Source organism: Hydra vulgaris, chromosome 09, assembly GCF_038396675.1.
Source record: "Hydra vulgaris chromosome 09, alternate assembly HydraT2T_AEP".
Classification (NCBI taxonomy): domain Eukaryota; kingdom Metazoa; phylum Cnidaria; class Hydrozoa; order Anthoathecata; family Hydridae; genus Hydra; species Hydra vulgaris.
The window spans coordinates 51,748,143-51,760,911 of NC_088928.1; the positions used below are offsets into that span (position 1 = coordinate 51,748,143).

A 12,769-nucleotide genomic window follows, 5' to 3' on the forward strand; every position below is an offset into this window, starting at 1 on the left:
ACCCACGTCGCACAAGGCAAGTAGCTTTGTTGCGTAATAAAACGCGTGTGTCACGCGCAGTTGCTGCATATATAGTGTAGGCTTGTAACGAGCTTACAGGAAAGGTTTTGTGTAAAGAAAGGATGGCAACCCAACCAACAATTATTCGATCTTGCTTACTTTACGAGTTCAAACTTGGAAGGAATGCAACACAAGCGGCCAAAAACATCTGCACAGCATTTGGAGAAGGTACAGTAAGTGAACGCACAGCACAGAAGTGGTTTCAGCGATTCTCTTCGGGAGATGAGTCCATCGAAGACCTGCCGCGTTCTGGACGCCCATTGTTGGTTGATGAGGATGAACTGAAGGACGCTGTCGAGTCTGACTCCAGCCAAACTTGCCAAGAACTTGCAGTGAGGTTTGCTGTGAGTGTTGAAACCATCCGCCTGCATCTGCATGCGATTGGGAAAGCGTGGAAGCTGAGTCGGTGGGTTCCGCACAAATTGTCGATCGACAACAAGAAGCAACGGCTTACGATCTGCACATCACTCTTATCACGCCACAATGTTGAGCCTTTTCTTGATCGTTTATTGACATGCAACGAAAAATGGATTGTGTACAACAATACCAAGCGTTGCTACCATTGGTTGTCCCCCGATGACCCCATCCCAAAGACACCCAAGCCCAATCTCCACGAGCGGAAGGTTTTGCTCTGCATTTGGTGGACTACAGCTGGTGTGGTGCATTACAAGCTGCTCCCAACAGGCCAAACCATTACTGGACTGGTCTACTCAGCACAGCTGCAACGAGTTCACGACCTGTTGCTTGTAAAGCAGCCTGCACTGGTGCACAGGAGAGGAGTTCTGCTTCTCCACGACAACGCGAGACCGCACACCGCTCGCGTGACTCAGGACAAGCTCCAAAGCCTTGGTTGGGAGAGTTTGCCTCATCCACCATACTCGCCAGACCTCTCCCCTACTGATTTCCTTTTTTTCCTTTCCCTGGGAAATCATTTAATAGGACAGCAGTTCCGAGACCAGGACGCGGTTGAAATGGAGTTGAAAGCTTTTATAGACTCAAAGGACCGAGAATTTTTTAGAAGTGGAATAAATAAGCTTGTTTTACGTTGGGAAAAGGTTTTAGATGCTAATGGTGACTATTTTGATGAATAAATGTACTTACTTTTGTCGTTTTGTGTGTTTTTATTATATACGGAAAAACCGCACGAACTTTTTTGGTTACCTGATATATATATATATATATATATATATATATATATATATATATATATATATATTATATATATATATATATATATATATATATATATATATGTATATATATATATATATATATATATAAATATATATATACATATATACATACATATATAATATATATAATATATATATATATATATATATATATATATATATATATATATATATATATATATATATATGTATATATATACATATGTATATATATACATATGTATATAATATATGTATATATATATATATATATATATATATATATATATATATATATACATATATTATAATCATATGTATATATATGTATATATATATTTATATATATATATATATATATATATATATATAAATATATATATATATACATATATACATACATATATACATACATATATAATATATATATATATATATATATATATATATATTATATATATATATATATATATATATATATATATATATATATATATATATATCCCCAAGTGCTGAGGCAAGTTGTGTTCATGTTGAAGAAAATATTTTTAAAAAATATTGGGCTAAATTATTTGATTAAAACTAAGTAATAAATTTATATCAATAAAACTTAAATTGTCATTTTAGTTAAAGCTTGCCTTCTCCATTTTTTATTGGTTCTTGCAGTTTTTATCATATACGCTTCGATCTGCAGACTGCATCATTTATTTAATGTCTGTAGTTTCAGTATATGATGTCAATGTCATTTTAAGATATGGAAGTATTTCTTGTCTGACAATCAGAAAATCATTTATTTAATTATTCACTAAATTCTAAAAAATATTAATTACACAATTAAAAATAAAACAATATATTTTGTTCGTCACTTGTTATAATTAATTTTAAGTTAATATATTTTTTATAAAAAGTATTTTATAAAAGATATTATTAGATGTTACATTAGTGTAGATGCTGTATTGCTCTAATTTTGAGATGCGACTGTCTAGGTAGCTGGTTCAACTCTTCTTTCAGAAACTATTTAATTTGAAATATTTTATTCAAAGTAGTTTTATATTTTATAAATATTGTTGTTTATTTATAGTTACATCTCATTATATTGTTGTTAATTATAGTTTGTTTAGGTAGTCGAGTGTACATATAGGAACAATATATATACTAAGTTAAACAAAATTTTGTCACTTTGAAATCTTCAAGTAGAATAATAAAATAGATAATACAAATTTTACAAAATAAATGTGATAAAATATATTCTTATATGTACAACCCTCGGAATTAGGGTCGGCATTCGGCAATGCCGACCTAACTGTCGACCTGAAAATATTTGAGATCGGCAAAAAATTGCCGACCTCGTTTCTATGTTTTATGGTTAGACCTTTGTATCAAATAATTTTTGCCGACCTGATGCCGACCTCAAAAAGATTGAGGTCGGCAAATTATTGCCGACCTCATTTTTCCTAATTCCGAGGGTTGTATGTACAAATAATATATATTTCGTTAATATGTGAAAGTATGCTAAATTTTTTATATAAAAATCTAGATTGATTTTAATATAAGAATCTAGATAAAGATACAGATTTATACTTACAATTGAAGAGCGTATTTCCAAATGGCGCCAAGTCATGTTTTTATTGTTTTGAAAAAAACTAATTATCATTTTTTTAATTCATACTAACATTGTTAGATTTGTACCTTTTTCCATAAAGAAGTCAGGTGTTAAAAAAACTTAATTTTTGAAAAAATAGACTTAGCGCAATTTAGAAAAATGCTCTTCAATTGTTAAAAACAAGTTGTGCTACTAAAATCTTAAAACCGAATATATTACCTTATTTTTAATTGAATCACAAAATACGGGGATTTAGTCAAAATTATACAAATAAGTATGATTTGCTGATTGTGGCAAAAAAAAGTACTTTGATATCTAAAAAAAATCCACAATAAGGTCATATACTGAAACTGTTATGAATTAAATGCGCATGAAATAAGTTATGCAGTCTGCAGATTGCAGCATATGTTATAAAAACTTATAGCACCAAGAAAAAAGGCGAGCTTCAGCTAAAATAAAAAATATTAGTTTTACTCACATACATTTATCATTTAGTTTTAATCAAATTTAGCACAAAAGTTTTTTCTTTATATTTTCTTTAATATGAACACAACTTGTCTCAGCATTTGAGCATCTCTTTAAGTTTTCTGTAGTTAATAATACAATAATACAAGGCTTAAGTATTTAATAAACTTAGTTAGTACTGTTTTAGTTTTGCAAACACTGCGCTATTTTAAATATTGATTAAAATTTGTTAAAAGTATTTTCAACATTTAATAACGAAAGTTAAAATCTTAAATAAAATAGTGTAAATAAAGTAAAAAATAAAAGTATTCAAGACTTAAGCGTATCCCAAAAAAAAAAGGTATCTTCAAATAAGCTCTGGGTTCGTCACTTTTTACATCATCAAGTTCCTTGCTTGTTGCTCTAAATTCTAGATTAAAATAACTGAATTTTCCAAAACTCTGGTTAAGTTTTCATCCATTGTTAAACACTAACCATAACTTGTCTGTTATTAATGGAGCCAAACTAGGAGGTTCATCTTTACTGAAGTTGAGGCTTTTCAATATACTTGGTCCATTAGCAGGCGCTCCAAAGGAAAACTGTTTCTCGGACATCTTTGTAATCTGTTTCTTGGTGATATCACCAAAAAACTGTTTACAAAGATGTCCAAGTGATAGTTAACATTCTTTATCTGCTAAAGAAAAAACTACCAAAGTGAGATCCAATACAGAGTACATCTGAGAACGAACTTGCAATAGCTCGAGAGCCAAATAGGTTCCATTCTTCAAACCTTTTTATTTGCCAGTAAGCTTCAATACTCTAATAAATAATATTAACTAACATTTTAAATCTTTTTAAACAATAACTAGCTTTCTAACTTATAAATAATTAAAAAGCACAAGAGAAGAAAAATAAATAAGATATTAAAAAGCACTCTGTATAGAGAAGAAAAATGAATAAGATATTAAAAAGCACTCTGTATAGAGAAGAAAAATAAATAAGATATTAAAAAGCACTCTGTATAGAGAAGAAAAATAAATAAGATATTAAAAAGCACTCTGTATAGAGAAGAAAAATAAATAAGATATTAAAAAGCACTCTGTATAGAGAAGAAAAATAAATAAGATATTAAAAAACACTCTGTATAGAGAAGAAAAATAAATAAGATATTAAAAAGCACTCTGTATAGAGAAGAAAAATAAATAAGATATTAAAAAGCACTCTGTATAGAGAAGAAAAATAAATAAGATATTAAAAAGCACTCTGTATAGAGAAGAAAAATGAATAAGATATTAAAAAGCACTCTGTATAAAGAAGAAAAATAAATAAGATATTAAAAAGCACTCTGTATAGAGAAGAAAAATAAATAAGATATTAAAAAACACTCTGTATAGAGAAGAAAAATAAATAAGATATTAAAAAGCACTCTGTATAGAGAAGAAAAATAAATAAGATATTAAAAAGCACTCTGTATAGAGAAGAAAAATAAATAAGATATTAAAAAGCACTCTGTATAGAGAAGAAAAATGAATAAGATATTAAAAAGCACTCTGTATAGAGAAGAAAAATAAATAAGATATTAAAAAGCACTCTGTATAGAGAAGAAAAATAAATAAGATATTAAAAAGCACTCTGTATAGAGAAGAAAAATAAATAAGATATTAAAAAGCACTCTGTATAAAGAAGAAAAATGAATAAGATATTAAAAAGCACTCTGTATAAAGAAGAAAAATAAATAAGATATTAAAAAGCACTCTGTATAGAGAAGAAAAATAAATAAGATATTAAAAAGCACTCTGTATAGAGAAGAAAAATAAATAAGATATTAAAAAGCACTCTGTATAGAGAAGAAAAATAAATAAGATATTAAAAAGCACTCTGTATAGAGAAGAAAAATGAATAAGATATTAAAAAGCACTCTGTATAGAGAAGAAAAATAAATAAGATATTAAAAAGCACTCTGTATAGAGAAGAAAAATAAATAAGATATTAAAAAGCACTCTGTATAGAGAAGAAAAATGAATAAGATATTAAAAAGCACTCTGTATAAAGAAGAAAAATAAATAAGATATTAAAAAGCACTCTGTATAGAGAAGAAAAATAAATAAGATATTAAAAAGCACTCTGTATAGAGAAGAAAAATAAATAAGATATTAAAAAGCACTCTGTATAGAGAAGAAAAATAAATAAGATATTAAAAAGCACTCTGTATAGAGAAGAAAAATAAATAAGATATTAAAAAGCACTCTGTATAGAGAAGAAAAATGAATAAGATATTAAAAAGCACTCTGTATAGAGAAGAAAAATAAATAAGATATTAAAAAGCACTCTGTATAGAGAAGAAAAATAAATAAGATATTAAAAAGCACTCTGTATAGAGAAGAAAAATAAATAAGATATTAAAAAGCACTCTGTATAGAGAAGAAAAATGAATAAGATATTAAAAAGCACTCTGTATAGAGAAGAAAAATAAATAAGATATTAAAAAGCACTCTGTATAGAGAAGAAAAATGAATAAGATATTAAAAAGCACTCTGTATAGAGAAGAAAAATAAATATGATATTAAAAAGCACTCTGTATAGTGAAGAAAAATAAATATGATATTAAAAAGCACTCTGTATAGAGAAGAAAAATGAATAAGATATTAAAAAGCACTCTGTATAGAGAAGAAAAATAAATAAGATATTAAAAAGCACTCTGTATAGAGAAGAAAAATAAATAAGATATTAAAAAGCACTCTGTATAGAGAAGAAAAATAAATAAGATATTAAAAAGCACTCTGTATAGAGAAGAAAAATGAATAAGATATTAAAAAGCACTCTGTATAGAGAAGAAAAATAAATATGATATTAAAAAGCACTCTGTATAGTGAAGAAAAATAAATATGATATTAAAAAGCACTCTGTATAGAGAAGAAAAATAAATAAGATATTAAAAAGCACTCTGTATAGAGAAGAAAAATAAATAAGATATTAAAAAGCACTCTGTATAGAGAAGAAAAATAAATAAGATATTAAAAAGCACTCTGTATAGAGAAGAAAAATAAATATGATATTAAAAAGCACTCTGTATAGAGAAGAAAAATAAATAAGATATTAAAAAGCACTCTGTATAGAGAAGAAAAATAAATAAGATATTAAAAAGCACTCTGTATAGAGAAGAAAAATAAATAAAGCCATACTAGCTATTTCTTCCATGTGTTTTTCATTCATATTTGGGATTTCATTCATAAAAGGATATAGTTTCAAATAGTATAAACCTTTTTCATGAATCTAAAATGGTGAATTGTTCATATAAGTGAAATTTAAACCAATTTGATGATAGAACTGTTAAAGTAAGTTGAGCTCATGACATACTTTTATATATATTTTTTTTGCTTTTTTATTTCCATTCTTTATAGTTTTTGACATATTTTAAATTTGTTATAATTATTAATTAAAAAAAAAAAAAAACAAGTAGGTGATATTCTAATTTTTAATCAAAAATTAATAAAAATATCACCTTAATATTTTTAAATTGATCACATTAAAAAATTGAATAGCACCTTATTTTCGATTATCCATTGTTCAGGTGTTATTCTTTACAGTTCCTTAGTTTCAGCACGTATAGTGTTCGAGTTTTGTTTTAAAACTTCAAATAGTTTGTTTTCTGGACCAGAAGTTTTACTGCTAGGGTAAATCTTTTAGAAATGTGCCCCTCAAATACATGATGACTTTATGGAATTAGCAATAATAGGAGTTTAATTTGTTGAATTAATCTAGTGCAAGTACTTTGCCAGTATTCTATATTTGCTTTATCTTCTAATCGAAAAAATTTCATAAATTCAACAATAAACAATAGATAAACAATAGCCTGCTTTTCATTAACTTCTCAACAAGTCTTTATTGGAGGAATTCAATGTAGTTTCGTTTTCCCATTATTCCTTACCAAAACTGTAATTCTTTTTTTAATTGCTTTCCCTCTGTTAATTCATAATTTTTCTTTCAAAGTCATTAGTTATCATTAGTCATTCTTCATAAGTTAATCTGATGTCATTTTTATGTTTTTTCGTATTTCTTTTACCCTGGCAGATATGTATTTTGAAGCTCTATATGATGTTGATTTAGAACAATTTAAGTTTGCTACAGAACAATGAAACTACTAATCAATGCTGTATGATAATGGGGATGTAATACCCTCTACCACTGCTGTATGAGTGGTAGACTGAATGATACTTATAGGTAAAAAAAACAAAATTTTAAACTTTAGGATGCTCATTAAAGTCAAAGTCTGTTTCTTTGCCTAATTCATCTTTAATGTAACTAGATGAAAATATATAATTTTATTCTTATATCTCTTATTCTCTGCTTTTTTTACTTCCTCCTACAGAATGCTTATATCATTTACCTTCAAGACTTTTATTTCCCTAAGCTGGTCTTTTAAAAAAGCAATATCTTCTCCTTTTTTTTTTCTTTCAAACATATCACAAATATGTTCTCCATTTCGAAATACTTTATTCACTATTTCTTTAAGAATATTAATTAATAGGAATATTAATTATTTGTAGCCAATAATTATTTTTAGTTATTTCCAAATGCAATCTTTAGCGCATTCAAATCATCTTGCTAATAATACAGTTGCAAGTAGTAAATGTGTTATTTTTAGTGCATTTAAATCATGTTACTATTAGTGCATTAAAAATCTGTTATTTTAAATGCATTCAAATCATGTTACTAATAATTTAAAATATTTTTAGCGCATTCAAATTATGTTGCTAATAATTTGAAATATTCTTAGCGTATTCAAATTATTTTGCTAATAATTTAAAATATTTTTAGTGCATTCAAATCAGATAATGTTGTAAAAGCATTGTTTCCAAATGAGTATTTAAATGTAAGAAGTATTGTTTAGTTTTTTATTGACATTTTTATTTTTAATTTTGCAAGTGTTAATTTAATAAAGTCATTTACTTAATATTTATCTTTAATAATTGATGTTCTTATCTACTGATACTCTCTACTTTTTATCTACTGATGTCTTTATCAACTTGTTGTCTGATAGTTAATTTTTTGTTGTTTTAGAATAAAGATGTTTCCATCAATAAAAGTATGTTTTAATGATGCTATCCTATAACCAATAAAAAAAGTTTAATTTATTATTAATTATTTAGAACAATAGAAAGTTATCAATTAAACTGAAAAAAAACAAAATCCATAATACTCTCATTTAATTTTTATTTAGAGCATTCAGTGTGGCTTCAACAACAGCCTCCGTTAAGTGATGCACAGTTATCTAATCTATTCCTCACTACTCATCATTTTGAAGTATTTTGAAATTTTCAATATTTCTTTTAAGTTAATTTAAAATTATTCAGGTTATTAAATTAAAATTATTTTATATGTACAAACCAAAGCCAGAGAGAAAACACCACTGTGGTGTGGACTATTTATTTTTATCTATTAACTTCTAAACAGAAATTTTAACAAGGCTGCTTCATTCAGAAAATTGACATAATTGCTGGTGATATTGTGTGATCTTTATACCTTTTATCATCTGTATAATTTTAGGATTATGTCTAGTTGCTCTTCAGGCAACTAAAACATAGCTAATGTTTTAATTGGTTTGTTCTCTATGAGCATTTGTAGTTCCATACCATTCCTATTATCAATCCACATTTTATCATTGTTTTTAGGTGGAGAAAATTTTTTATCTATGCCACTAATGACATTGTTTAAAAACAAAATGTGTTCTATTTTCTTCATTCAAATTGCGCTAAAATTTATTGTTTTTAATTTTGTTTACAAAATTAAAAACAATAATTTATTTGATGAACAATGAAAATAATGTATTTTTACCAACTTTTTTTGGTGCATCCTATCACGTGCATTTGTTATATCTAAGGTTTTGCTATTTGATTCTTGAATTGTCAGTGTAGCAACTTTTTTGAATTCTTAATAAGTTTTAACATAATCTTTTGAATTCTTTATAAGTTTTGTCTTTCAACACGACACAATAATGTACACATGGACAGCACAGTTTTGCTTTGAATTTTAAATATCCATATTTTGCTGTTATAAAAAAAATAATTTAATCTAAATATTTATTCTAGTGATGATCACAAGTTGTGATCTAAGTATTTAATCTAGTGATAATGTGATTTAGTGATAATAGTGATCTAGTGATAATAGTGATCTAAGTACTCAATCTAACGCTTTATTCTTTTTATTTAATCTAAGTGCTTGAGTTAAGTTTCTAGTACTTAAGTTTTTTATTTAATCTAAGTACTTTCACTTCATTCTTTTTAGCATTTGCTACATTCACTACTTACAATATCAAAGTTATTTTAAAAATGATTACATTAATATCTTAAAATATGCTCTAATCATTTTCTAAGATTTTTAACTTGTTTTTACCTTACAACACAGCACTTTATGGTATGTGTTACTTTACAACGCAGGACTTAAGGTATTTAACCTTATGTCTAATCATTTTAAATATTAATAATTATATTTTGAGAGTAAAAGTATAATGATTTGTATTTAAAACGATGTTTTAAGCAGAGGTGTTTAGTGGGTGCTTAGAGGAAGAGTGTAGTGGTTAATTGACATTTCAACCAAATTTACATTGCAATCAATAAGTTCTTTGTGGTTCTTAAATTTTCTTTTTCTTGGTCAAGAACACAAGGGATAAAATAGTAGCTATAGTAACTCAATACTATTTTTATTTATTTTTACAATTAACTTTGTATTACTATATTAACTAACAAATTTATTAAGTTTACAATTTATCTAAATATTTCTTACTTTACAACAGTTTATTTTATGTAGCAAGCTTTGCCCCATGTACAACCTTCAGCAAAGCGTGAGGGGTTTGCAACTGTACCTGATGTTTCTTGGAAAGATATTGGAGCTTTAGAAGACATCAGAGAAGAACTAACAATGGCAATTATGGTAAAAAAATGTTTTATTATTTTTCCTTTTTTTTTTTGTGTAGATTTTATTTTTTTGTTTCTTAATGCTTTTCATATTCAATTATAGTTTTATAAATTATATTTATTAATCAAAAGGCACCCGTTCATAATCCTGAGGAATTTGAATCGCTAGGACTTGTTACCCCTCCCGGTATATTATTAGCTGGTCCTCCTGGCTGTGGAAAAACTCTTTTAGCTAAGGTTTGTTTATTTATTTTTCTTGACAATCAGGAATTAAATTTAATTTTATTTAATTAAAATTTAATTTAACTAAATTTAATTGAGGAGCTAATTAAATTTTATCTTTTTTGGAAAACCACAAAAACACAAATTAATAGACTGGGATGTTTTTAAAAACATGTATATATACATATGTATGTATGTATGTATGTATGTATGTATGTATGTATGTATGTATGTATGTATGTATGTATGTATGTATGTATGTATGTATGTATATATATATTTATATATTAGGGTGATTCAAAATTTTAAATTAAAGACTTACTGAAACTGATTATGAGTTTGAAGCAAATCTGATGATATTTAGTCGTTGTGGTAATTATGGTGATAGCTGGTCGAATTTTCCTTTGGCAGTCCATATCTCGTGTTTGCAGTTACCAGGCAGGAACTGCAAACTCAAGATCAAGGACATGTATAAAGGTGTAATATTTTTTCACATTTTGTGTTTTGTTATTGAAGTTGTGTTTTAAGATTCTAAAGTCATTATTGGCTTTTGCAGCGGAAATTTTTTAAGATTTTTTTGTGTTTGTTTATTGAGTGATTGGTGCCAAAACATTGTATTTATTAAATGGAAACAACCTTGCATTGCATAACGTTAAGCTCCATTTACCAGGTTTGAGTCCAGGTGACAATGCTATCTACATTAGGTTGCAGACGAGCTTTGTTTACAGTGATTTTAAAAATGCTTAAAATTTTATTGTTGTCCGCAGACATTTTATAGATGCTTTCGCTCCTGACATGTTTGGTAACCTTGGAAAATGCTACTGGTAACTTGTCTCCAGTTGGATAAGGTATTACCAAGAAGGTTGCGTTAGGGTCTATTTGAAAGAAAAGTTTAAATTCAGTTAAGAATTTTACTTTTGATTCCATAGGTTTTTGGAATAGTCTTCTGTGAGGGATGTTTAAAGCTTCAGAAAAGTCAAGAAAAAAAGGCTTTGAAAGCAGATAAGTTTTTGTGAACGAAATCATAGTTGAAAACAATGAAGGGTGTTAAAGCGGTTGTGTGTTTGATTAAGGGTGGTAGAACAAGGCACGAATTAACCAGATCAAGCTTGCCAGATTGCAAAAATTCATGCTGGAAAAGCAACAAGTATACTGTAACGAAAATAGCAAAGTTTTTTCAGAAGACTCTCACAACTATTACGTTTCAAATATTATTTGTATAAAACAAATGTGAATCCAGGTAACACAAATACAGGATAATAATACTTATTGTTATATGTCAAAATCATAAAAAAATTTGATTGCTTAATTTGTAGGATCTAATGGTTCAATCATGAATATTGACTGGAACTGATTGTTTATTATATTGGCAATGAATTTCAATGATTTTTAACATTTTCAATTCAAGTAAAAAATAATATAGTTTTACCAATTATAATTGAATAAAAACTTGCAGATTACAGCAACAGCTGCATATTGTTGAGCTGTCTTTTATAGTTCCATCTTTGTTGCAGTTGAAAATTATTTTATGTGCAAATCTACAAGAAATAGTAGAAATTATTTCTGGTCTTCATCATTATGGTTGAATGTCAAAGTTGAATGTCATGATAAAAGCAACACCTTTTTCCATTCAATCGTTCTGTGCATGGTATTTAGCTGGATTGGTTGTCTACTCATTTGGTTTTTTTACTAAAAATTATTCTGCTTTTTATTAGATAGAGAATTTGTTTGCCATTTTTTAGAATAAGTTTGAAGAATTTTGCCGTGGACTTTGTTACATAAGCAGGCAGTGGTATCTGATGGTCATATGACTTTCTATCTAGTTGCTTGAGACCCTTCTGCTTAGACAGATGTTGTAAATTCTTAATCATATCTTTTTTTGTATTATATTAACACTGGGATCAAAAAGGCCACACCGATCTAGTTCTCAGAAAAGCACCAAAGGTGGTGATAAAATACTTTTGCCGCAGCATCTACAATTATATGGTTTGAATATTTCTGAATCCTGCCTAGAAATTTATTATCATTGAGAGGTGCTCATTCTGCCAGAGGAGCTTTATTCCAAGAATACTCATAGATAAGTGTGACAAAATGGATGTTTCTGATGCCTTTTTTAACAATGTTATCAAACAACAAATTTAACAATGTAATCAAACAATAAATTTATGTTAAAATGTGTACATTTTCAGACATTATATAGCCCTTGCCATCCATGATGTATTATTTGTAGCATCAAGAGCCCGAAAAAAAAATCCATTGGCAAGAATGGTGATTTGGTCCACTTTCTGTTTTCCACTGGCCTTATCTCATAGAAGTTTTCTGTTCCAGTGCAGAATGAGTGAATCAGAAAGAGT

At 27.5% G+C, this 12,769-nt stretch overlaps 1 protein-coding gene across 4 annotated transcripts in view; it reads left to right on the forward strand.

The window, feature by feature from the left end:
- LOC100208140 (nuclear valosin-containing protein-like) overlaps positions 1–12,769 on the forward strand; it is a 47,496-nt gene that overhangs the window by 21,380 nt on the left and 13,347 nt on the right. For all 4 annotated transcript variants that reach the window (XM_065806013.1, XM_065806014.1, XM_065806012.1 and 1 more), the window contains exons 15-19: positions 8,098–8,152; positions 8,341–8,365; positions 8,501–8,583; positions 10,087–10,209; positions 10,326–10,430. In XM_065806013.1, the coding sequence (XP_065662085.1) occupies positions 8,098–8,152; positions 8,341–8,365; positions 8,501–8,583; positions 10,087–10,209; positions 10,326–10,430 (391 nt within the window). The remainder of the gene's footprint in view (positions 1–8,097; positions 8,153–8,340; positions 8,366–8,500; positions 8,584–10,086; positions 10,210–10,325; positions 10,431–12,769) is intronic.